The sequence below is a fragment of the Aethina tumida genome, chromosome 1 (genome assembly GCF_024364675.1).
Source record: "Aethina tumida isolate Nest 87 chromosome 1, icAetTumi1.1, whole genome shotgun sequence".
NCBI classification, from domain to species: domain Eukaryota; kingdom Metazoa; phylum Arthropoda; class Insecta; order Coleoptera; family Nitidulidae; genus Aethina; species Aethina tumida.
Window position 1 is genome coordinate 69,119,529 of NC_065435.1, and position 27,998 is coordinate 69,147,526.

At 32.5% G+C, this 27,998-nt stretch overlaps 2 protein-coding genes across 4 annotated transcripts; one reads left to right on the top strand and one right to left on the bottom strand.

Annotated features, from left to right (window-relative positions):
* Positions 1–3: 3 nt before the first annotated feature.
* Positions 4–27,996, bottom strand: LOC109600306 (kinesin-like protein unc-104). Of its 3 annotated transcripts, none has more exons than XM_049962260.1 (25): positions 27,863–27,996; positions 11,353–11,473; positions 11,184–11,272; positions 10,566–10,872; positions 10,316–10,511; positions 9,572–9,749; positions 9,248–9,411; positions 9,058–9,197; positions 8,767–8,808; positions 7,694–7,813; positions 7,410–7,609; positions 7,195–7,356; positions 6,870–7,139; positions 6,704–6,818; positions 5,993–6,165; positions 5,705–5,883; positions 4,614–4,939; positions 4,160–4,325; positions 4,013–4,103; positions 3,609–3,959; positions 3,245–3,553; positions 2,995–3,184; positions 2,361–2,654; positions 1,914–2,308; positions 4–1,853 (listed from the first exon to the last, which is right to left on the bottom strand). In XM_049962260.1, the coding sequence occupies exons 2-25, from the start codon at positions 11,450–11,452 to the stop codon at positions 1,539–1,541; spliced, it is 4,872 nt and encodes a 1,623-aa protein (XP_049818217.1). In that variant the 5' UTR covers positions 11,453–11,473; positions 27,863–27,996; the 3' UTR covers positions 4–1,538. The 3 variants fall into 3 exon arrangements, with proteins under 3 accessions (XP_049818217.1, XP_049818216.1, XP_049818215.1); XM_049962259.1 differs by having other exon boundaries at positions 2,364–2,654; positions 4,160–4,415; XM_049962258.1 differs by having other exon boundaries at positions 4,160–4,415.
* Positions 14,949–16,642, top strand: LOC109600297 (UBX domain-containing protein 6-like). Its single transcript, XM_020016437.2, has one exon. The coding sequence runs from the start codon at positions 15,221–15,223 to the stop codon at positions 16,538–16,540; it is 1,320 nt and encodes a 439-aa protein (XP_019871996.1). The 5' UTR covers positions 14,949–15,220; the 3' UTR covers positions 16,541–16,642.
* Positions 27,997–27,998: the final 2 nt, after the last annotated feature.

Genomic DNA, 27,998 nt, shown 5'->3' on the forward strand with positions numbered 1-27,998 from the left:
TGTAATTTATTTCTTTATTTCATATAATACTTATACAATTATACAGTAATAAATATGAATGACAAGTTTTGTCAAAGGAAACTTATAAACAAAAATTACAAATTCCCTAAAATTTTCTACTAAATTTACCAAATACGTGTTACATATTTGATTTATACATATATAGCTCGTTATAAGCATAGCATGTGTCTATAGGGGTAAAACAACGTCAGTAATTATAAAAATAAAGTTATAGATATTTTTTAACAAGCGACTACAAGAAGATTAGATTCCAAAAACGTCTCCCAACGTCAATATTAATATGCCATTTTACTATTCAAACCAAATCGTAACTTAGCTTACACACCTGTGAGTTTTTAGTAATGATTAATTTATATTTTAAATCGTAAAACAGCAAGTTAATATATCAAAAAAGAAAATGTAATATTTCAGTCACATGGTCATAAATATAGGAGTCAACCTACATATGCCAGCCCCTTAAATAAACTTTAAAACATTGCAACTGATAATAAATAAATTGTGCTAACTTTTATATACACATTTTGCAAACTAAACTTGTATAGTATATTTAACTGGTAAAATTGAAAATGTTTTAATAAAAAAACTTGAATGTAAAGGGGGAATGTATAATAATATATTTTTAAATATTTACAGCAAATCAAATATAACAAGAAATAAGAACTACGAATCCTTCCAAAAACCAATAAAACCCTGTACATTCACTGAAAGTGCCATTCAAGGAAAATACCTATGTGTCAACATTTATTAAATACTGCATATGAAATGAAATTATTGAGGCCTTAAATATTACGTTTGGTAATATGGTGATAGATTTTTCTTAGATTGGTACATGTATCATTTCTATAATAAGCTTTAATTGTAACATCATCTGAAAACATTGAGATCATACATAAAATGAAATAGTTAAAGCATTTTTGTGGATCATCATCAGAGATGTTTCTTTCCCAACATACAACAAATACAATTCTATACATATTCTTAACACCTTTTCGAGTTTACCAATAAACGAGTTAATAAATATATTGAGAAAATTACATACATCTGGTCATAATATTAATCGGATAAATCTCTCTCATTCACGCAACTCGCAATTCCTTTATTTTTCAAATTCTCGTCTATATTCAATTACTTTATAAAGAGATTAAACAAAATATACAATTCGAGAAAAACATATAATAAATTAAAAAATCACATTTTCTTCTTTAAATTAACAGAAACATTAATAACAGCTTCTTAAAATGACTAGAAAATTTTAACTTTTCCTATATCCTACATGTTATTTATTCACATATGGAATCCATAAATAATAATTAAAACATTTGAGGCGACTTCCCAAAAAATCACAACCGTCGTCAATGTCTCCAAATTGCTAGACTCTGTTTGGTTAATAAATTATGAAACAAATCATAGAATATTTTAGTACGTTTTAAGTTCTAAAATGTTATAGAGTTAAACATAGAGATACACATTAAGCATTAAGTTTAATAAACCAGTATGGATTCCATAGTAATTAAATCTCATTTATTATTCACGCTCACCATAACCTCGTTCGTTTCCTTGAGGTTTTGAGGATTCCTCCTTGATGATTTGGACCTGATTTGTCCCGCCAACAAAGGATTAATGGCGTAAAGCCAATCGTGAACCTCTTTCTCATGAAGAGTTTGCAACAAGTAACCACGGTGTTTGCTTACTACGCTGAAAGTATTCGGGAGACGAACCATGGCCAACTGATCTTCAGAGTATTCGACTTGAGCTGTTGCCAAATTAATCAGAGCTCTTTCCACTGGATCCTTCTCATCACGGAAGATAAATACGTACGGACGTCGAACAGCCTACAAAGAACATTTAATGCATCTCTAACAATCTTAAAATAGACCAATATTTCAACTTACCACCCATCTCTTCTTCCAACCATGTGTCTTGTGCTCGAGCACGTTCAAATATCCCTTCCTGGCAACGACGGGTGAAATTCTGATTTCTTCCATGTCGGGAACGTAGAGCACCAGCTCGGGATCTCTTGGTCCGGGCGATGAAACCGGCACGGGAGGGAATGGTGCGCATTCGCCCGGCAATGGAGCTCTTTCCGGCGAGCTCAGTTCTATCGAACCGTTGGACATGATGCTGGAGATCATGCTGGTGCTCATATCGGTCATCTCTTCCGAGGGACTGGTCACATCGGTGTCCTTGGACTTGGCGGGGTCGGAGCGAGAGCGTCCTTGGATCAAGCGTACACACTTCATCACTAGTTCTTTCTCGCTGTCATTATATTCGTAAGAGTCGAGGTTTCCTAAAATAGACAACAAGTTATTTAGGATACTCGAGATATATCAGATCTTTACCACCGTTGTTGAGATTGTTGTTTTTAGCGACCATGTTACAGACTTCCTTTTCGCTCTTGGTATATTCCAATTGGTATTTGTTGCTGTTCAAAGCTCTGTCCAAGCCCAGCCTCTCTCTTAATAACAAAGTATGACGTACGCGTTCAACTTCTTCTAAACGAGTTAACTTTTCCAACTCCCACTGATGGTCAAAAATCAAAGAATCACCCCTAGGTCTCCAACCGTGGAGATTCTCCTCTCCTCTTACATAAGTGGAACTGGTGTCAAGCACTCTGCGCTGGCGTCTTTGCACTCCTTGAATTATCAATTATAATATTTAGTTACTGTTAATGGTAAAGTAAACATCATCGGAGACGGTATTACTTTTTTATTGAAAGAATACTACCTCCAAATATTTTATCTTAATAAATCAACAGTTCACAAAAGTATTGGAAAATGGAAAACAAGTTTCCAATGTTTGATAATAGCTAAGTTTAGACATGCACATTCGCAGATAAATATTAATTTTAATACCCAAATTTGGGTCTTTAAATATTTATCTAAGTGTTTTCCATGCAACAAGCAAGAAAAGGGTGAGTGGGTTATAAATATATACATAAAGGCAGGGGAAGAGGACACTAAACTGGGGATCTACCTGGACTACCTGCTTCACTAGCACGACGCAGCAACAATTCGTAGACTCCAGACAATCGGTTAGCTTCGGCATTTCTGTAACTTCCAGAGAACAGATGCTTCAAAGATCGAGGTCCGGTACGCGCGTCTCTTCCGTACATCACCATGCTGAGGTCTTTGGTGATAATTGCTGGACGACCACAATTTTCGAGCTATAACATTAAAATGATTTAGTTTAAGATATAAATGGTAACGTGTAAACCAATACTCACTTCTAAATAAGCAGATATGGTCATAAAGATCTGTTCTCCCTGCGATGTAACTCTGTTCAACAGAGGAGAGTTGTGTAAGGAACTGTCCCAAGCAGCTTCGAATCTGAACATCACCCTGTCGTCACCAGGAATTTCCAAATATTCGCCAGGGAATAATCCCAAAGAAAGTACGGAATTGTCGTTGTCCTCATCTTCGTCTGATTCAGGTGTATTGCGGATTCTACCGACGACTAATTCGCGTACATCTCTCCATTTTATTTCAGCCGCTTGATCATGGACTATTGTGATGCGTATACGACGTTGAATACCCTACAGTTGTAAACAATATTAGATGCTGTATTATTAAAACCATTTAGAATCTCACCTGGTGAAGTAGGAACAATCCTCTACATGGTAAGTCATCACTGTGTTCGACAACAACAGGAACGTACTCTCCATTGGGTGCCAACTCGCAAATTTCGAACCATACCAAGACGTCTACCTTGGCGTGAATATGGGCGGTGCATGGTGAAGGCAAAGCGCCAAATTTGCTAGATCTTACTGGTTGTGAAATTGGTATAGAAGGTGGCAACATTCTACGCGGTGGTTGACGAACTGATCCCTCAAGTTTTGCGTCTTTGTGCAATGGATGCTGTTGATAATGACCAAACACCTCGAAGACGATTGGCTGCGTCTTGATGTAGTCTATGAATGACTTTGTCGTAGAAACGGTAATCTACAAGAGAAATGGCAATGAGCATCATCCTGCAGTTATAATAAAAAACTTACATTCTGGACGTGATAAAAGCCTAATGGCGTGCCTTTGCCGGTATTTTTGACAGGTTCTGTTGAAAAAGCTTCATCATGTCGGTGTAAGAAACTGCAAAGAAATTTCTCATTTAATAAAAATAACCAACGATCAAACTTGAAACTTACTTGAATTGGCAGAAGATGTCTGCGTATTCAGTGGAAATGCCAACAGCTTGTAAAACGGTCACTCTAAAGGTAAATTCTTTTCCAACGGCGAGGTGGTCTGGAATTTCTTCCTCCTTTAAGTCTGAAGATACCGAGCTGTCTCCTCTTCCAGAATCGGCGTCACATTCTATAAGTTCATCCAGTTTAATAGGATCAATGTTATTGTGTCCTTCTATGATTCTTTCTTCCAAGTTATGCATATTTCTGTCCATTATTGCTATGATAATAAATATTACATAAGACAATTTACTTTTTAGAGATAGTTGCAATAACTAATCTACAAGGAAATAATTGGGAAATACTTTATAAACGAGATTATTTAGGATTTTCGAGTGTCTTCTGTTATTTATTAATAGAAATAAAATGTGCGAAACATAGAAGTGTAGAAGGGAATAGCGATAAAATTATAAATTACCTTTCGGATTGGATTCAAACGCAATCCTGGCACTCTGCCGAACTCCAACTTGATCAGAGTTGTCCTCATCAATGACAGCTTGTACAGCAACTCTCAAATAACCTCTAACATCTCCCTTTTCACTCACAATTGCGACTTTATGGATCAAGGTAACGGGATACAATAAATTGCTGAGATACACAAATCCACGTCCAACCATTCTGAACCATGGAAATCTGTCGTAAAATGGATCTCCACCAGTTAATGACTCAACATTATAGTCCGGTGATGTGGGCGACATTTCAGCTTCGTTGTGGTACATCTCTCTCATGAGCTCGAGTCTTTGCCTGTAAATAAATTCAATAGTAAACAAAATGAAAATGTGGTGATGAAGCAAGCATACAAGTCCGGGTTGGTGCCACCCTGATAAAAGAAGCAATAAATTAATATGTGTGCCACATTGATATAAAGCTGCTTTGTGGAAAAGACTGTATGAGCTCCTTTTTTATTCAATGATCATTAAAATCTATTTTATAAAAGAGATAATCGAAGAAACAAATTTTCTTTGTTGACAAGTTGAAGATGAACTAAATTAATGTAAATAATGCAATGAAGTGTTCTTATTGGATGTGGCAGTGTGTAGCAAAAACAACATTCGCCAGCAGTCCAACCCATCCCGCAAACGAAATATGTACACGTGGCGTCGTGCAGTGCATCGCATTGTATGTACATACGATATTAAAAACAAACACTTGGTATTTACATGAAGCGAACCAAAGAGGTGGCATACGGTGGCACCAACCTCGACGGCAATAGATTCGTTAGTGAGAAGCGTGAAGGTGACGGCGGACACTGCGTTAGGCACTTGAACAGGTGCGGGGGCGGCTCGTCCGGACTCACGGCGTAACAACCACCCTCCGTTACCTCGGCGTTGTACACGTGCCGCATCAGTTCCAGCCTCTGGCTAAGGTAAAATGATCAAGGAGTCTTGTGCTGTGCCGCCAAATACTTTCACATAAATCAAGCTCTTTTGTTCACATTTTAAATATGATTTTGGTGCTTGGTTTATGTGTCATTTTGTGTTTAAATTAGAAAGATGGTGCAGCACTTACCGTAACTTGTCCAATGACCAGTAGTGAGTAGCGCCGTTCTTTGTATCCTGAACTTCAACAGCAACAATGGTTCTGGGCACATTGCTATCTTCATCTTGGTCATAGTCAATGGCAGGTCTTAGATCAGCTGGTAATGGTGAATATAATGTATCTGTTAGCAAAGTAAATTGGAACTGAACCTGCAAAATGAATTAATTTGCTAGTAAAGACAAGAAACATAAGTAAAATATTTAATACAAAGATATACAGTTTCGATAACTCGCTGAATTACATTTTGTTACACGTTACCTTCTTTTTGAGCTCGACAGAAATGGCGTTGGCTTCCTTGAGGAAGATTGCGTTGCCCCAGAGGTCGTCCCTCAAAGACGTGAACTGATGGTGTTTCCATTTTCTCCAGGCGCTCGCTGCCAACTCGTACTCTTTCTCGGTCCAGTTGCACTCTGCGTCAAACAGAGGGTTCACTGCAAAAGCAGCCCTATCTCAATTTCGAAAGCCGGTTTAAGCAGGACATGCACTCTGACAAGTTCATTTGTCTGTGGTATGTTTGTCTCGGTGGATTTTACGTCAGCGGATCAGGAGGGAAATTGAGCGACAAAAAATATAAAATACAAAGCATGCAAACTACTTTAGTTATTCTGGACGGTCTAAGTTTACGCAAAGTCACACAGGGCTAGTCTACTTTGATTTTCTGTGTCTTGTACAAAGTGCAACAGCTACATCCAGGTAAACAGGTAAATTTTTTAATTTAAGTATTTGTAATATGTTGAGTATTTTTACAGTAGCAATAGAAAACCAACAACAGTTGATTTTAAATATATATGTACATGTGTAAATTAATTAAGCACTAAACGTAATGAGACCTAAGTTACATCACCATTCTGTTCAATTACTTCAATAAAAATATATAAAACAATCAACCGAGACATAAGTAAAAATTTAAAACCTTCTACCCAACTAAAACTTTATACAAACACTAACACAAATCACCGAATATCTTACCAAATATATCGTCTTCATTATTGAAATCTTCAGGAGTGTACGAACTGTACATAGACATTGTCATACTTTGCTCTTCTACTTGTTTTTGGAGGGCATCAATTCTAGCTTCATAATTCTACAAAAACAACATGAAATTTACTGAAAAAATATTGTATGCAATCTAAACCTTTCTTTGTTCTTCAAATAACTGATCTGCCGTTTCTTTTTCTTTACGATACTGCTCTTCCAAATTTAACAATTTCTTCTCCATTTCCGCTTTTAAATCGACGCCTTGCTTCTCCAACAGTTCGTTCTGGGCGAAACTCCAGTCAAGTGTTTCTAGAGGTGTATTCTTCTCTCTCATTTCTCTGGCCTCGTCGGGATGAGTGAATCTGAAAACGTGCGTCTTACCCAATATCACTCTGGAACCGGTTGTCAACAAAATCGGTTCTGTCACCTAAAATTAAAATATTTAACTAATGTAATATGAATTTTTTTGATAAATACAGTACCTCTCTTCCATTAACATAGATTAAAGCATTGTTGAGAGGAACTAATGTGACTCTATTGTCTTTGTTTTCGAAGACGCAATGCTCTGGCTTTATATGGGATCCAGACAGTTGCACATCTTGAGGTATGTTAGCTTCAGCGGATCCTATTCTAGTTAAACCGTCCTAAAATCAAAAATGGTAATAAACGGCGATTAATTTAGAACCAATTTTCTTACCTTGATGTAATATATTAAACATTCTGACATGAATGGGTCTTCGTTTAGGTTTACCAAGTGAGGAGTGCGTTTAGGAGAAAACACGCCCACTGTGATGCCATCTTCTTTAACGGCGACACCCATTTCTGCGAAAACTGCTTCACGTTGTACACGAATTTCTTCGGTCTTCTTCAGTTTTTCTTCCCAAGTTTCATTCAATTCTAAAATCATTTGGTTAAATATCGTTCCATATAAATTATTCGGCTACATATTAAACGGATTAGAAAGTTAATAGACTATTTTACCTGCAATGAGTTTTTCGCTGGCTTGTAGCTGGTCAACAGCTTCTTCGGCAATTGTTGTGGACGTAGTTCTTGATCTGGCGTTTTCTTTGTTGTTTCTAACCACCATGTTTTCTTCAACTCCTATAAGGAAACAAGTACGTAAATTTTGTGTTTAAGTTATTCGGTAATGATTGCTAAGCTATAAAATTTAAATCAAATAAATAAATTTATCATCAGGTTACTTAATATTTGAATAAGCAAGCCCCAAGCAAACATTCACAAGATTCGTCGTTACTTGGACACAAAACATAAAAAATAAACTGAAGATTCTCATGAAGTTTATCACTTTTAACACATAAATTTGTTAAAAATGTTTGGACAAAAGCAACAAACAATCGGAAATCAGGGTTTTATAGTTTGTGTTTGTGTCCCCGTCTCTTCAAAATAATATAATGCTTGTATGATTGTATGAGATAGACTAAAAGTACATACATACAAGTTGCGAATGACAAATAATTCTCACATTATACAAGACTTATAAACTTTTAAAATTCATACTAGGAAGAATTCAAAATATATGTATAAGTATATTTTTATTTTGTTTTTTTTTTTATATTATATATCACTGATTTTCAATGAGTTGGAATATAACTAAGAACTAAGTATGAATCTACATAAATATTGATAATATGTTCTACCCCCATCAAAATGTTTAAGCAACGAATTCTCCTAATATGAAAAGAGTCAACATACCAACTCTACATGAAACGTATTGTACAGTTAAGAACACGAACAATCCAAAAAAACCAATCCCATGAGTGTTTATGTAAAGCTGAAAACATATGTCAGGCAGAATTCTTGTCCTACAAGCTACATCCCACCAAAATATATATTTTCGGCAATTGCCAACATTCACAAAAAATCTTGCGTTTTGTATTGTTCTTGTTCTGATCTATACGTGATATGTTGCTACTGCCACGAAAATGGCTGTGTAGAGACAAGGTAAACAGGGGGTGGCTGTCACATACAAGGCTGTATCATAAATAAATGGGGTGCCAAAAGCCGTTCGTTTCGTTCGACAAGCACATACTTACTAGCTGGCTCCCTTTTTTCATAAACTATTTTACCATCGGGGCCTGCAGCCGTAAAAACGATGCACAAAATAATATCAGCCACCATTTTTTTAATAATCAAATTGTGTGCTCAAATGCTACGATTTATAATTTCTGGGGTCTGCCAAAGGGTTAATTACTCTAAAGAAGAAGAATTTTACACGTTGTGGTCTAAAATTCTTCTTCTGCACAAAAATTTCAACAAAACACAATAAATTATTTCTTAATTTTAGTTTAATTTGTTAAGCAATTTAACTAAAAACTTAACCTCACCTTCTTGAACTTCAATTCCTTCAGCCTTCAGAAGTTCCCTAAGCTTCATGATCTCCTCCTTGAGTTCCCTGATAAGTTTGGCGTTGGCATCCTCATTGACCACGGCCTTGCATACGATTTGTTTGGCGCGATCAGCATATCTGAAAATTATATTGACACAAGGTGTTAACAGTGACAATATTACTATTACCTTAGGGTTGAGAGAGTTTCGTCGTAATTGATATCAGCTGGTGATATGGCGGCGATCATGGCCGTTTTACTGTTACCGCCTAGGTTCTCGCGAAGAAGCCACGTCAAGACCGAATCTCTGTAAGGGATGAAGTCGGCCTTTTTCGATTTCTTATTCTTGGACGCCTATAAACAGAAATCAATTAAAACACATCTCACAACTAGTAATTGCTCGCATCATCAAACGTGATACACTTACCGACTGCAACAGAAAGCGTTAAAAATGAGGAAAAAAATATGAATAGTGAGCTAAATGAGCATGGTTTAAGTTTGAATTGTTACTTACGATTTCGGCTAATGCGGATATGACTTTGCCTAAAGTCGTGAGACTTTTGTTGATGTTGGCGCCTTCTTTGAGACGGGTGCCTTTGGCTCCGGTGGAGTCCGCTCTTTCGGAACCGGCGAGATCCACCAAGGATATTTTCGATACTTTTTCTGTGGTCAGCTGAGTTGTATCATCGTATCTAGAATTTTAGAAATTTGCCTTAAGAGCATTTCTGGTCTTAACTGATGAATAAGTAAAATCTTCGTAAAGTTATTAAATAAAACTCATTGGATAATATTTGATATAAATTATTTAGTAAAATTTATACTTTTGGAAAAATCGTTTTACTACTGTTTTATGTCACTAAAACATTTGTTACTTTTTTATTAGGTTAGGTTATATATTATATATTCTTAATAATTCAACAATGCTATAACAATGTAAATTTATTTGAATGGTCAAATATAAAAAAGCATGTAAGAATAAGAACAAAAAATCCATAAAAATACTTTAGCATAATTTAGGAGAAAGAAGGCGAAAAAAACAATTTTTTCTTCGGTCAATAAACCTTAAGCTTTTTATATCTGTATAAAATTATTATTACTTTATTACTTTTGTTACTGTAAGCTTTTTACATTTATGACTGCTTTTATGGCACAAAACAAAATACGAAAACCATAAAGTACATAATAAAACATGGAAAACATTTTAAATATTAATTCTTGACCAATTTGAAATTTTTAACAAAAAAATTGTTGTATTTACCTCTGTTGTGTGAAAAATATGGTAAAAACTGCATGAGATCGAGAACTGGTCTCATTCATGTTGGTTGCAGCCACGGTACGAGCTTTGTTGCCCTCGTCTATCAGGTCATGAATATCCTGGTAGCTAGTGACTGCCAACTTGCTGAGATCCTCCACGTAGGGACCGAGAAGAGGGTGTTCACGCACTCTCAAATTCCCTGCAAACGTTTCAAACAAAATATGAAATTGCAAAGATAAAAAATAAAATTTACCTTTGTTCTTCGGATTGAGAAGATCCCGCACTCTTTCACAGTAGATTTCCATGTAGCTCACCTCCACTGAGTACTTGATATCGGGCGAGCTGTTGGTACGTATTTTGTTGAACAGATCCTTGCAGATCTGCGGTATGATGCCCTCCTGGCCCTCTTCCTGTTTACCCATCATGGTGTACGATTTTCCCGCGCCAGTTTGTCCGTAAGCGAATATGCAGACATTGTAGCCGTCGAAAGAGTGCTGCAACATCTCTTCGCCTATGTCCTTGTAAACTACCAATTGCGAAGAGAATTCCGGATCGCCTTCCTGAAATTTTCCACCAAGGAAAATTATATTTCGAACTACTTTTTATTATCCATGATTCAGTAAATCAAAATTATTAGCAGTAAATAAATAATATTTTGGATCAATGCTAATAAATGTTTTGTGTTAACATTTTGCTGTACTGGAAAATTGCTTTGTGAGTTTCATTAAAACCAATATCAAACATTAATTTAACTGTTTCCGTTATGAAACTCTACAATAATCAATAGCCAATACTTTAGCATTTAACAATAATAAACAGCTAATTTATTAACAGTGCACCAATATTTATATAAATGAAAAATATAACTTACGTCATGTGACCAATATGAATAATCAAAATTGAATGAGTGTATTTTTTGAGCATCTTTTGTGTTTCTATCATCTTTGGGATTTAGTATGGCTGGAATAAAAAATATATAATTAATTAAAAAATTGTATTTTTGTATATATTTAATGAAATTTATTTAAAATAATACTTACTGGTTGTATTACCACCCATCTTTATTATACATTTACATTCTCGTGATATTTCTCGATTGTTGAATGGTCGAACGCGTACTGCAACTTTTACTGATGACATTGTTGAGTTTTTGGACTTTTACTGTAACAAAAAATACGAATTAATTTAACATTCTTCCAATATTAAAATACAACAAACCACAACTACAAGTTTGAAAAAGTACTAAAAATTTGCATTTCGAATTGAATTTTAAAGTAATATGTATATATAGTATACTTGTATAGTAAGTACTTACTATATAAGTATAAAACATAAACTACTATTATTTTCCTAAATTAAAAATTCTTAAATTAAATTAAAAAATATATTCAATTACTTTTAATTATATTTAAACCATATTTTTAATGTAATATATCTGAATATATAACCAAAATTGTTTGTATAATTTTAAATAAAAAATATATTATATGTATATAATTTTTTTAATTTTTTTCGCAATAAAAATATATTTTCATAATTTAAATAAAATATTCTAATTGCTTTCAAAACTATATATTTGATTTGATTTGATGATTTTTAAAACTGAGCTTTTATTAAAGTAAAGTTGAGTAGATAATTAAATATTAAAATAAATCTTATCTTTATTATTTTCAAAAATTTATTAATTTTCACTTTAACATAATTCATTAGAAAATGGTTTAGTGATGAATACGTTTAAATATCAAAATTTAGAATTTAGGTTAAAAAAGTTAAATCTTATCTTATTATTTTTAAAAATTGATTAGTTGATGATGAAAAGTTTTTTAACCTAAATATTGATATTTAAACATATTCACCACTAAACCATTTTAAGTAAAATATATAAATGTTAAATAAATTAATATACGTTATATATGTGAGTCAAAAGTTTTATTTTAGATTTTTAGATTCCTTTTTGTATTTTTTATAAGACAATTATAAGTATTGTTGCCAAAGCAATTAATAGTTCAGAAAATTAATACTTTTTAATATTTAAAATAGTATTTCTAATAACTTTAAGTTATATTGTCTGTTTGAAACAGATTAATCACAATAAAATACTAAACTTGAAGATAAAACTTTTAATTGTAACAAAATAACTTCTGCATAAACAACTTTATATCAGATTTGTAACTTTTATATGCCATTAATCTTAAGGAACCTTAAGTTTGATAAGACTAAGTTAGATTTATGGCAACATGCCCAATGAATTTAGAAAGACTTGTCTCTGATAAAATTGCGTTTTCTATTTATATTTATATAAAAAATGTTGGAATATATAATACGATTAGATATGAAAGTACAAATATTTACTATGAATTGCATTTATTTGTGTTATTATAAGTTGAACATTTATTGTAGACGACTCAGTAAACATCCAATTTAATTGAACACAAAACGTTCGTCATGTTGCGACATAATTGTATTTTGCACGAGTATCAATGACGTAGACGAACGGGGTATGAAATTTTACACCCTGCTGTCGGTCAATGCGTGGGAGTCCACCATAGTACATTATTAAACGCCAACTCGCAAATCCGACGCACACAATTAATTTCTTCCGTCAGAGTATAAGAAAATCAAACACATAAACGACATTCGTGCGTTTTAGTTTAATGTCAGAAGATTAATGGTAAAATCACAATTCCGTGAATGTGACTCGTAAAATGTATGGTATAAATCACATCAAGTACATTATTAAATCCACATTATGTCATCTTTTTAACAACCCCTTACATTTTGTGATAATTCATAAACTACACTTATCCAGATAAACCAGGCCTCGTAAATTCTACGAGTCCAGGACCCTCGTCATTTATCGCTCCGCTAATCACAATACTAAGTAATTACACGAGACAAAAACAAATAAACTCTTACCTGATTAATTTGCGAACGAGTAATAACACATATTCGACATAATGAAAATTACTCGACGGATTCCACGACCGTAAGCTCGACACATCTATCGATCGACCCTATCAGTAATTAAATACGCCAGACACCGAACATCATGTTTCAAATAAACCGCTTAGCATCCACGAATAGATAATAATAACAACCACAATCAATATCGTGTTGCGGTAACAGATTTCATTGTTAACTGGGGTGGTTTCTTATGAAAGACAATCGGTTACGGTATTGATTGGTTTTTAAAACTAAGCTTTATTTGAAACAGTTCCATTTAGTCAAAACTGTTTGTAAGTTCAATGGGAAGGCGACAGTAATTCATATTTCTTAGAATCATTCTTCAATAATAAAAATCAAATGTTAGTTTCTCTTTTAAATTTTGGTATTTATACGAATTATAATATAATTATAATAATTAATATATGTATATATATTATATGTATTACAATATACTGTATGTATACATATATTTAAGTAATTGAATAAAATATGTTATAAAAGTGAGAGAAAATAAAATTAGATTATCGTTAAACTTAGTCAATGGAGGCTACTCAGATGAGGCAGGTGGGGCAGGTCTCACCTATGAAAATGATTTTATTCATATAACGATAATATTAATAAATACATTTTTTATGTTTTTATTCTCTAAAATAGAATATAACTTAATATTTAAACAAAGGTAGAATAGTAATATAAAACTGTCTATTAAACAAGTGATAACATTTTTACATTAAATTTCAATGAATATTTATTTATTTTCAGAAGTTAGTGATGATGTTTGGTCTAAAACGGTCTTTTGTGATTTGAAGAATCCATTTTGTGGACTAAATTTACATAACAAAAGCACTGATCCTTCGAATTATATGTAAATAAAAATAAAACACTGTTTTTTCTTGTTCTATATAATAATAATAATGTATAATATGCCTCACAGGACAAACTCAAAAGTAACTTTTATTTAAACTTATTTATATAAGATTTTTTTTAATATTATTAATATCAACAAGGGTTTTTAAATTTTACATTCACATTTGAGATTAACCAGGCTACTCAACTAATTTGAACTACAATATATTGAATAACCAATTGATCACTCAACTGAAATTTATTGGGTATTCAACAGTAGTCAGTACGGCTGATATTTATTTGTCACTTTTCATACGACTGGTTTCAACAGTCAATCGAATAGCAATAGGTTACAAATCAAGTTATTTGAAAACACCAACTAATTGGTTTTCACACGACTGATTTCAGTTTCATAATTAGTCGATTAACTCATTCTCATCGTATTAAAGAATTTTGAAAAAACCATTTTAAAATTAAAGATTGAATTAAATATTGAAGACAGTCAATGTTACGCTAAAATGTTTTTTAAAATAAATTTTATAAACGAATTTAATAGAAAAATAAATTTAAAATTTAAAATTAACCCAAAAAGTTGAAAGTTGTTTCCATTTAGTTGAACTATTTTTTAAAATATATAGAGATATTAAATCCAATTTTAACAGATATTTCTTATTGCCCAATTCAATACGCAAAAAAGAATAATATAATTATAATTATTATTACTAATGTAGGCCCTTAATAGAATTAATTGACAAGTGAAGAAATCTGTTAAGAAATTGACAGTTTAGCAAATTTATAATTAACGTGTGCGTATTTTTCAGTGATATTATCCAAAACGATTTCGTTCAGTTCGACTACATTGGATCAATTTCGAGGTGTACTTCACATGTACAACGTGTCAACAGTAAATATTTTGTCAAGTTCGTTGACTTTTGACAAATTTCAGTGGAACCTGCTAAAAACATTCTTTTTGATCCTTCTTTTGAACATCATCTTCATCATAGTCGCGTGGTTCCATGAAGGTAAGAACATCTGTAATCTAAGAACATTAGCCCAAGATACAGAAGAACCGGAAAACAAGATACATATCCAGTCTTTAACGTTCGATAAAATTTAATGGCTGATAAAATTAAATCGTTCATTGCGAAAAAAAAAGCCGACGCCAAATTTAAACTGGCCGGCCCTGGCCACAAACTATCCGACACTTCGTCAACGAACATCGTAGGACCAAGTAAATCCAAAAAGAAATCATCCTCTAAGACGAACCCAACCGAAGCTACGAAACAAGCTGCACAGGCCGCCTTGGCCCGCATCAGCCAGGAGAAGAAAACTAACAACTTTAACACGTCGCTTGCGGCCATCCAGGCTCGGGTACGTAGAGAACTAGAGAGTGAACACAGATGTGCGTCCGATGACAAGTTTATGGCTAAGAAACCTAAAGAGACGATGCTGGAAGCGTCGCCTCATTTAGCAGCGACCGGTGTGTATTTTCGATGCCCTCTTGTCAGCGATGCGGTGTTGACGAAAGACGAATGGAAGCCGAAGATCCAAGAATTTTTGTTTGGCCAGGTGGACGTGGAACGAGGCTTAACGTCGTGTTTAATCATTCATACATGCAACTATAATAGAGTTAAGGTGACCGATTGTGTGTCGACTCTTTGCAAATACTTGGATAACATTATTGCTAATCCTGACGAGGTTAAGTTTCATAAAATACGTTGCCTGAACGCCACTTATATGGAAAAGGTGCAACCCATTCTCGGGTCGGCTGAGTTTCTGGAAGCCGCAGGTTTTCACAAACAGATGATAGACAACAACGGACAGTCAGAGGAGTCGTGGATTTGGTCTATGGACAACGTAGGTAGCCTGGACGTGTTAAAAAGCCTTCGAGAGACACTGTCTTCTGGAGAAAGAGTTGAATTAGAAATTGACAGGAACACTCAAGTGTTATCTCCGTCACAAGCATCTACCAGGATTGAACTTCCTCAGGACTTCTATGCGGTTTCTCCGACGGAATTAAAAAGGGAACAGCAATTGAAACACGAAAGTTTAGAGAAACAGCTGCAACTAAGAACAAAAGCAATGCGCGAGAGGGACGAACTGAAGGAAATCAGAAAATACAAGTTCTGTATCATAAGAATCCGCTTTCCAGACGGGCTTTACTTGCAGGGAACGTTCTCTGTGTACGAAAAGTTCTGCGAGGTTCTGGATTTCGTGCGGGACAACTTGGATGTGGATGCACCTTTCGAACTGCGCACCGCCACCGGTCAAAGAATCAGAAATGAAGATGAAGACAACACCTTATTAGCGCTGAAGTTGGTCCCAGCGACTATTCTGATGTTCAAATGGGACAGGGCAGTTGATGAACAACTTAAAGCATCAGGTCACAACGGCTTCCTAAGACCAGACGTTATGAAGTTGATGCAACCTCTATGACTAGAGTCTAGCGCTAGAGTTGTATGTTGTGTGATTTTATAATTTAAATATACTTTATAATATTTATACACTTTGGAATTTAATAAAGAACTATAAACAACACTATGTTTATTTTTCATTTTCATGACATATATTTTGAACATTTAAGCCTCTAAAACAATTTACATATTTTGCAGGACAATTTTTCACAATGTGGACTAATTTTGGGTCCAAACAAAAATTATATATTCACTTTGTATTTTTGCACGCAAAAGTAAAAAGCGTGAATACTTGTTTATTTACCTTTCTACTATATTAAGGTCATTTATTTTTGCTCTGCCCTTATTCATGTTATCAATCAAAGAATCAACGCAGAATTCATTTTATCATCACTCATACAATTTCCTTTTAGACATGCAAATACCAACTCACATGTTCCAATTTGTTCCATTTTTAGAAACTTCTAGATTGGGACTTGTGTTAGCTCAGTAAATATTGAACGTCTGGCCAACGTATATATTGTTACTAAAATAATCATTATATGTATCTATGCATTCGTGCCAGAAAATATATTCGGTTTATTTCTTGCAGTCTAAATATTCACATTTAGTCACGTTTTACAAATACCAACAACACTTCCTTATATTAAAAAAAAAAACTTCTTGAAAGAAAATCCTGACAAAGGTAATCTCGATAAATCGGGTCTTCGCACTGATTCGTCCGGTTCCTCCTGGAGAAACCCCGCAACGAAATGGAGCGTTTTATGACTCTGTCCCCGATAATGGACATAGACAATTCATGGATTAACCTATTTTATCAATGCCCGGCTTTGTTACACACTCCATTTAGCCAGCACCATTTTTATGGTCTACGTACGACCGATGGGAATCCTGATCGAACACACATTTTTTCCGTCTATTTATTTTTTTAAGAGCCGACAAGGTGTTTTACGACAGATGTTTGGTTCCGGCAAGTCAATACTGAAAATTGCCTACTTAAATAACATAAAAATTCGGCACACGTTCCCACAAACGGTCCATATTTACGGCTTATAATCCGTAAAAAATCAATGCTCCGAATGTGGGATTGGAAGATCCCGTCGGGCATTTCAATCTCTTAAATAAAATATTGCATGTTAAACCATCAAGGTTTATAATATCGAATCCTAATACGATGTTGACGTAGGAAGTATCCAATAAAATCGTAAATAATCCGATACGTAACTAATAAACCGCTATTTATATCGAACATGCCAGTGCGTAGGACGATTGATTTTTCATCCCTTATTTGTTGGTTTTATCGAAATTTATGGCCGGATTGCAAACAATAACTTCATATATGCGAATATATAAAAAGTTGATGTTTATTTATAGGTTGAATAGGTTTTATTTTAAAATGTTTTTTTTATTAATTTGAAAACTTTAAAGTTTTGATTTTGTCTCGGAAATTTGAAAACGAATATTTTAATCTAAAAATAAATGAGTTGATATACCTGAAATTTAAAATTTAAAAAAAATCTGTATTATTTCAAAATGGAAAACTCTTTAAAATATAAATTGAAAGCAAGATAAAAATGTATTATTTGATAATTTGACAAATTCATATTATCAAAATGAGAATTTCTTTAATACTTTATTGTGTAAAAAAATCACAATTTATTTTTATATTATATTTAATTTGGAAATTCTCTAAAATACATATATTAATCAAAAGTATCTCAAATATTATTTCAAATAAAAAATATTGATATTGATATTTTTTAATTTTGTCAATTCCAAATGAAAAATTTAAAAATTTAAATTATCAAAATGAGAAATTCTTTGAAACATACATTGGGTACAAATATATCACAATTTATTTATTTTTTATATTATTTAATTTGGAAAATTTCCAATTAAAAATTTAAATTGTTAAAATAGGAAACTCTCTAAAACACTCATTGAGGAAAAGTACCATAATTTAATTTAATTTATTTAAAAATGAAAACATACATAATAAAAACTAACACAATATATTCTCAAATTTAATTATTATTAAAAGTTATCATAATAATAAACTTTTTAAAGCAAAATTATGGCAATAAAAAGTGAAATCGTTAAAGAATCACCCTGTCAAAAACTCAATTTGGGGACAATAAACAAAACTACACTGCAGCATCCATCACATCTCCGGGCAGTAAATAAAGAAAGTAAGAGTCCCGGTTCCCCTTAAATTTAAACCTGGAAACGTGCAAGCATAAATTCATAACGCCCCCGTCCAGACACATGTAGGTCGTCTCGCACCGTCGAGCAACTGGAATGCGCATATATTTTTAATGCCGTTCCAGCTATGTGAAATATTTATCCCTGAATTATGGCTTCTGTGGGATATTAAGCAATAATGTATGAGGGCCCCCCAAAATGAGAGAACTCCCGCGGGACTCTTGTTTGTAATTCGATGATATTTATTGCTCAGATGCCGGACCAAATGGTAGCCTTAACAAAAAGATCTCTTTTGCTTGTGCCTTGTTCGAGATGGGGCTAAAAGTCCAACGGCACGCGATCGCTTTCTTGTCGAGCGCCTCGTGTACCCGCTAAATGGTATTTTAATAATGCAAAGGATTTTTATTACGGATGAAAAAGGGAACGCAGACAAAAGGACGCCTATATTTATAAAGTTATGGCCAATTATATATAATTACTACTCAGTAAAATAAAAAGTTATTACCAAGGTAAATAAAAATATATCAAATGAATTAAAACGAAAACACCGGTTTAAAATGACACTCAGAGATGCTTAAAACACAAACAAATTATTACCACTTTACAGACGTTAATTATTGTTCTTCGTCGTTAATATAAAAATTTGTAAAGGTAATCACTTGGCACAAATAATTTTAATCAATTGTTGGTATTTTTTGTATTATTACATGTAATTAAGTAAATCTGTGGTATATTTGTCTATAAATGAACTCTTTTATGATCTACAATATTTGAAGAGCATATCAAATCAACGTTGATTAAAGCAATTGTATAAACACCAATCAATGTTTCAAAGAATTCCAGTCATGAAATTTGTTTCACAAAAATAATAAAGAAACACAAGAAAAATAAGAAAACATCAAACATGATATTATAAAGCGTACATAGATTTACCAAATGATGATGCTTTCTACGTCCTGATGACTACTAGATGACGTAATTCATGGTTTTTTAAAAATTTTAAATTAATTTGCTACATTTGTATAGTTCATGAGTCCAAGTACCAAATGTTTAACCTGTTGTTTGATTATATAATTATAATTAAACAGGAGACATTATTATCCAAGTAGAGTAGAGATATAAACCATACTGACCTAAATGGCTGGTTTAATTTTAATTTTATTTATGATACAATCTCACGTTCAGTTCCAAATTTATATTTATTTAACTTCGAGATTGATTACGATTAAAAACTAATTGATTAAATTGGGTATATAGAGAGACAGAGATAAGCCTAACAAAAGGACTTGGTCAATACTAAAGTTCTTGGTTAGGTTGACATTGGTTTGATTAGTACATAAATCACGCCAGGACGAAACCGATTTTCTCCATGAAAGCCTTCGCAAAATATGCATCAATTATGTTGTTTTTTTTTTTGTTCACGTCGTGATCGAACATAGACGGAGCCCGAGCAGTTTCGCCATCGTCGACTCGTCATAGTAAATTCAGTGGCGCCAGGGCTCCGCACGCTACGGACAAGCCTGGCGCCGACTAATCAACGATTTTAATCTACAGTATTCCAGTCACGCCAACTTTCCACATCGCACATTCATCCATCCATTCGATATTTTGTATGTATTTTAGCCGATAATGCTTCCACGCTTCGTTTCGTAAACGAACATTGACAGCTTCGGAGCGAAGATTAATGCACCCCACATCCATTTTGTTAACCCACGTCGGTTCAGCTTGCGAATCGATTTTCTCGATAAGTATATTAAATAACGACAAAGGATCATTTTTTGTGTTTTGGTGAAAATCATATTATAAATAGATTCGAGGAACGATTCGGAGTAATTTTCATGGAAAGCAGTTGAAGTAGATGGCTGCAATTACACGTCAAAACGGTGGAAAATATGAGTTGCAGAGACGCCGTTCAAGTAAATTCTATATCATAAATTCGTAATGAGAGTCTGTCTGCAAGCTTCGTAGCTGGAAATGCAATAGTGGCAGTGCAGTTTCACAAAGGGTTTTCCCCGAATCGAATTACGTCCCGGGTCTTAAATAAAACTGTAAAATTGAGTCGTTGTCTCGTCTGGTCTCTCATATTCATTGCCTATTAGTTTCTACATAAAAGATGCTATGTGATGTTAATAAAATAAAATATTATGGATATTAGAAATAGTTTCCATTTTTATTCACATTTCAATAAAACAAACCAAATTTTAGGCTTTATGTATTAATTGTGCTCCAAATTAATATATTAATATATAAAAATGAAGAAAAATTGATATATCTTTTCAAAAATATTGACGGATCCATCTGGTAAATTTTTTTATTGGAAAATAACTCTTTTATGTACAAAAAAGTACTCACTTAAAAAAAGTACATGTCACCTTTAGATTTCAAACGGAAACTAAACTTTTATTGAAACTTGATACTTAAATTAAGATTTGTTCTGAACTTTTGTAAGTTTACTGAAAAACCAACATTAAAATTAATGTTTCTTAAAATAATTCTACAATAATAGAAATTAACAGTTATTCAGCTATTTTCAAAGGTAAAATCAAAGTTTCTTTAACCTAAATTTCTTTAATTAAACATCACCTCTAAATCAGTTTCAGTTTTCAATATAAATATAAAATAAATTCCATTACAAAAGTTAGACAAATGAAGTTTCTTTAACCTAAATTTCTTTAATTAAACATCACCTCTAAACCAATTTCAGTTTTCAATATAAATGGAAAATAAACTCCATTATAAAAAACTTAGACAAAATGAAATTTCAAATTTTTTATGTTCCGTTTTTTTTGTATTTAAATATATTGTTAAGTATTATTGTTGTATTTAAAAAATAAACATCAGTAAAAATAAATATTGAATTAAATTTATCGTCGAAATTATGATCAACTCTATAAGCTCAAAAGTAATTTTAACATTATAAACTTAAATTTTGTCCTTTAAACGTTATTTTTCTATTAAATATGAAATAATAACTAATAGGTTATTTAACAGTAAAAATTGAAGAGAAATGTAATATATTACATACCCGTATACGTATATTACGTTCTGTACTGTATTAATATTAGAACAACTAGAAGTACAATAAAAACAAGCGTATATTTTTATAAACAGCAAATTACACCTTCTATATTTAGTAGAATAAATTAGGAAAGCTTCCAATTTGTTTTTTAGGACTAGTAATTTGATATGTTTTTTAGTATTTATATTATTTTTAGTATTTTCGTTAAGTAAGATAAAAAACTTAATAGTTAAAACAAATTTGTCAAAAATATACTAATATCTTTGATGTTGATAATTTCACATCTTATAATGTAATTTAAACATAAAATTGAAGAAGAACAATAGATTTGTTACATATTCTATTTTAATGTTGATATATTAAACATAATTTAAATATTATTGAAATTGTTATATTACATTATAATAATACATTGACTACTGAGCTCATTAGCAGTTGTTTTTTTGCTTTCTTCAAATTTTATTCAGTAGTCTAAACCTTTGCAGAAAAGATGACATTATCTATATTACATTACATTTTATTAAAATACTTACTATAATAAATTATAGTAACGTTTACAAATTACCTAGATAATCACGTCATCACTCACAAAAACAAATAGTTTTCTCCCTAATTGAACGGTAAAGTGCTAAGGGACGATTTTGGATTAATCGACACATTAATTTAGATGTCGATAACCATAAAAAGGACCAAGATAAAGTGGTTTACGTTTTGCCATCCACGAACCCATTAAACTTAGTTAATTGGGCAACGGTGTCTTATTATTGCTCGCGCCCCGTAAATTGCCATCCCCCTAATTACATTATAGCATCGATTTGATTTATTTCTGGCATAAATTCTCTTCGGCACTATCAAAAACAATTTCAATAGGAGCATATTTTTCGTGGTCTGGGCAAGGAACAATGCGTCCTTAATTAGGATAATGCGGCTATTTTTGGCGGGACTTTTTGTCCCGGTTTGCGGACGTGTGAACAAAATGCAGGATAATTAGTTTGAATATGGACGACGAAGCACAAACCGTGTTTAATTAATACTCCATACCGCGGGCTAATTGCGAGACAAAAGCTTTTACCAGACGACAGACTGCGGCCCCAGATAAACAGTCGGAATAAAAGGCAACGAAGATTTCAGTCCCTTTGACATTTATATACGTTCGCAGAATTATTTGTTTGTTTTATGTACGTATGTTGTAAAGACATTACTCACATTCCTGGAAGGGTTTTACTTCAGACATTATCCTATTATTCCGAAATATAACAACACGTAACGTTTTAATGTTTGAATATTTTATAGTTGAAGCACCGGATAAATTATTCAGAGTATTTACTGCAGTCGCCAAAATTGTCATCAATACGATAAATAATTCAATGGGGTCGAAGCGGAGTTTTTTTTTTATTTGACGGCTCTTCAAATGAAAAGTTAAAGAGGTTTTTATTGATTAGTCCCCATGTAATTTAGTTTAAGTCGAGTGTCTCTACATCATAAAGCGAGAGCTCTAAAAGTTGATGCCAGAAGTGGAGCAATTCATCGGAGGAATTGCAAATCAATAGGGCCGCGTAAAGTGCTTTTTATATTTTTGCTCTTGTCGGTCCAGTCAACCCTGATCATGTTAAAATGCGTTTGATGTAGTGCGATTTTTTAATTTTAATATTTCTTGTACAAGGACTTTTTTAGTTTTTAGAGAAAAATTTATAACCGACACTTTTATTGATATAGTTTACAACCGTCTAGAATTTTTTTTAGTATTTGCTTTTTTGTCGCCACATTTTTACTATATTTATCACATTATTTTAATTTAATTTTTGTACCAGTTTCTTTTTATGTGAGGTTTGACAATTTTTCAATAAAAAACAACGTTCTTGTAATATTTTGATTTATTTTTTAACAAACTAATAATTTTTACTATTATACTAATACTGATTAATTATTTATTATTATAAAACAAGATATCTTTCTACTGTTGTCTAACTTGATAATTTTTATCATTCTTCTTTCTTTTCTTCTCTATTTTTAATTATATTTATAGTTTTTACTTACAATATTTTCTTTGAAATTCCTGTAATATTTTTTTCTTTTCATTATGTTTTATACATTTTTTAACACTTTTAAAATTATTTTTAATGAATATTTTGTCAGAAATGTTATTTTTTACAAAATGTTTTGTTGTTAAGTGAAATTGTGGCGTAAATTTTCTAAAAATATATTAAATTTTATAATTTTTATCTTAAAACGGTCAAATTATTTAAATTTTCATTCTTCTAATATTAAATTCTGATTTGTACTGAAAATTGTATAGAATGTAATAGAAATTTTCTTAAAAACTAAAATCGTCAAATATAAGATTCTTGGAATTTTTTTTACAAAATGACTTCAATTTTGATGTTTTTTTAACTTTTCAATATTGTTAAATTTTCAATATTTTTCAGAATTTTAATTTTTAATTAATTTTAAATTTTTATTTTTGATTTTGAATATTTGTAATGAATATTTTCTAAAAAAAAATAAATTTTGATGTTTTTTTAACTTAAAATTGTTAAATATTTTTCAGAATTTTAATAAAGGTTCCATTTGGCCTAAAATCTAAAATTGTCAAATTTAAGAAAATTGGAAAATTTTTCTTTTAATTTTAAATTTTTATTTCTAACTTTAAATGTTTGTGGTGAAACTTTTCTAATAAAACTTAAAGTTTAATGGCTTTTAACTTAAAATTGTTAATTTTTTAATATTTTTCAAATTTTTAATTTTCTATGTGTATTGTAAATGTTTTTGCCTAAAAATCATCAGCCGAAGTTGTTCTAAAAACCTGTTTTGTTAACTTTGCCTGATTCGTATTCTACTCAAGTGCTGCTTCTAAATAATTAAGCTTAATTAGACTTATCAAAGCTTCAGAGATTCGTAAATGTCTGTTCTTCCTCTTATCGTGTTTATTATAATTTTCGACCCAGAAGTCCCGATTGTATCGTTCACTACGCTAATTGTCGACTTGAGACATGTACTTTCACGAAATCTTACCACTTGATCACACTATTTGACAACCGAGGACCCCAATTACAACGCGAATCCGTTTATTGTATTTATATTCCGGGCACACAAAAATTAACAGTCGGGAACCGGTCAAAAAGTAGAGTAGAAGAGCAATATCATCAACGGAAAATGTAGCTAGGCTAGATAATGCCTTTTATGAGTCCAACTTCGCCACTTACCACTCTGTCGTCAACGGGCGAGCAAACCGTAATCGTTATCCGGTGGCGGTCTGAACGTAAAACTTTTGCATATAATTGTATTAGAACCTAACGCTGAACGACTCCGAAAAGCCGTTACAACGGCCAAACGGCGGAAAGAAATCGTTACGAAAGAATGTTATTTGGGAATTAATAAAAAAGGAGCTTCGAAGGTAATGAAATTTACCTGGTAAACGTTGCGGACAAATAACTTCTTGTTAGGTTAAAAGTTTTCATTGCAGTTCCTCCGTTTATTCCACCTTGTAACGTGCAAAACAAATATTATTATTACTTCATTTTGTATTATCACCCACAAAATAACAGCCTTTCCCCATGATCCGATTTTCCGTTGGACCGTGATTGAATCAAGTCAGTTAATTGATTCCATACATATACGTCGATAACTAGATTTCACGAACGGAGCTCTCTAAAGCGTAATATTAATTTAAAATTAGATTCTTCGGCAAAAAGATTGAACGAAACACCCCCCATATGTAATTAAGTTCTACGGCCTGATTAAAATTGAGTTACTAACTACGTCGAGCGGGCAATTAAAGTAGTTAAAGAACCCGTTTTTGTAACGAGGAAATGCTGTTCTGTTGAAAATGTACGAGGCAATTGAATAGTGAATTTTTAATCCCCTCAATCGAATTATTTTGTTAATAATTTATGTGAACACGAACATATAATGCATAAATTGAAAAGCTATTTTTCTCCTCATACAATCGAGGTTTTTTTCAGGAACCATTACATTTTTTGCCTGCATGAATTTTATTATTTTGGCATTCGGTTGATTCACCACAAATACGTGATTGGCCCCGAATTTTCACAAAAGAGAACAGAACAAAATTACGATTATTACTATGTCGTACGTGATTTTCGTCATGAGAAAAGAAAAGACATTTGTTTCAGACAAGAAAATAATATTTAAAAGTCCATTTGTTACACAACCAACTATTAATTTTTTTAATGAATCAAGTGAGTTGTTCAATAGAAATATTACTTATTACCTTTGTCCACAACATTACATGTATAGTATGAAAAATCAATAAAAAAAGTCATAGATTATAATTAGAAAATAATTTCAGGCACAAATCAATGAGATTACAAGATTGTGCCATTGTTACAAACCCAAACAACTGTAAATCGACGGTGATTTAAAGGGCAAACAGAGCAAATGCATAGAGTTTCAGTTTTAGAGCGTTTGTGTTATAAAATGCTTGCATTGCACTCTGACGATCACACACGTACAAAATGTGAAAAGTGTTCCACTTTATACAATGACGCCTGCACAATGTTAGCATTGCTCTCTTACAGACTTAATAGTGCAATTAGGAAACTTTAAATGTATCCCTGAGAGTTTAATAACTGTTGTTTCGAGGGGGGTTTTTAATTTTTTAGAATGTCTAATTAGTTAAACTAACAATTTGTTGCTAATATTTTCCTTTTTTATTATGTAAATTTCCTTATAAAAATCTGGTCAAACCATTTCTAAAAAACGAATTATATATTATTTATTTTTAATATTAACAAACTCACTTTGTTATACAAATACAAATTAGATTAAATAAAATATAAATTAAAAACGCCTCTATTAACTTAAGCAAAATCTATTTTTTTCATTCAAATCCCTTGAAAAAGAACAGAAAGCGGATTCACACTTTGCACAGTTGATTAACTTTGTACTGTTTGAAAACTTTAGAACAATACTTCATTATTCACCAAGAATAATCAGAATAAATCGTATTAAAAATGTGAATTGAATGAAACAAAAGTGAGTAACCACTTTTCAAAGAAAAGCAATGAATCTACAAATGGAATTCTAATTTTAAATGACCATTAACAATTATTAACGACAGACAATTATAATACTATCAATATAAAATATTAATATTTAATAAAATTTAATGTTGTTAGTGTAGCGGGGGTACAAAGGTAATTTTGAAAGGTGCACTTAAATTTTGGTCCAACCTTAATTTTGCCCGAGGTGAGGTTTCCAAGCTTTACTTGGAGCTATTTAAGCGAGTTAAGTGAAATCAAAGGAATTAAGGGTGGTAAAACTAAAAGTTGCTGCTGCAGCCTTTGATAATTGTAAAGTTTTACAGTTCGAAACTTTTGTGCTTTTCCTTTTGTTTTTGTCACGAAACTCCTTCTACCATAGTTTCAGTTGTATTGGATTTGTAAATTTGTATCATGATAAATTAGGTTTGATGTAGATGTAAATATTGATCTCATTTCTGGAGTCAAATCTTCACAATAATATACAGTTTCTATCATTGCATATGTAACATCACCTAATCTGGATTGTTGGAATTTTATACTTGTAGATTTCCCAGTGGAAATTATTTATGCAACAGAATCTAAAGGCAACAACAGCTCGGGAGTTTGTTTCCCTTTTATTGATATCGATAAAACCACCAGGAATGACCCTTTCTGAAAACCAATAGGGAACATTTGTGCGTCCGCCATCTGTGTTTATGTACATAAAAAACATGTTATTGCTCCAACATCACTTACAAGAAAAACCCTCAAGCTTTCAAGCTTCGAAATGGCTGGACTCCCACACACTGCAACAATTATTGAGCTTTCGGATACATCGATGAGATTCCCACGCACTGGACGCACCAGCACATCATCAAACCAACTAAATTAACTCTTAACTCCAGTCGTAACTCGTCCGACTAGCAAAAAGGTCAGTTATATCACCTGCCATTATTCCGTACCTTGAATTCATTTGTTTATCGATCGAACGGGGGTACAAAAAACCTTCCATTGTCCCGTATGATTGCGTTTCGAAACGAAGCTCGAATGGTAATTGATGGATTTATGCACTACGGCCTTGATACGGTCCCGATTTGAGACCAGTCGAATGAACGGAATGATATTGGTGGTGAGTACGTACCGTTTACCCCAATGTGACGATCGCTGAATGCAGTCGAACTAACCGAAAAACAATTCACAGCACCACACCGGATGGCGAACTCTCGTAGTTTCCATTTTCCATCGTCAGTTGCTGCGGGTATTTTTTCACCAAAACT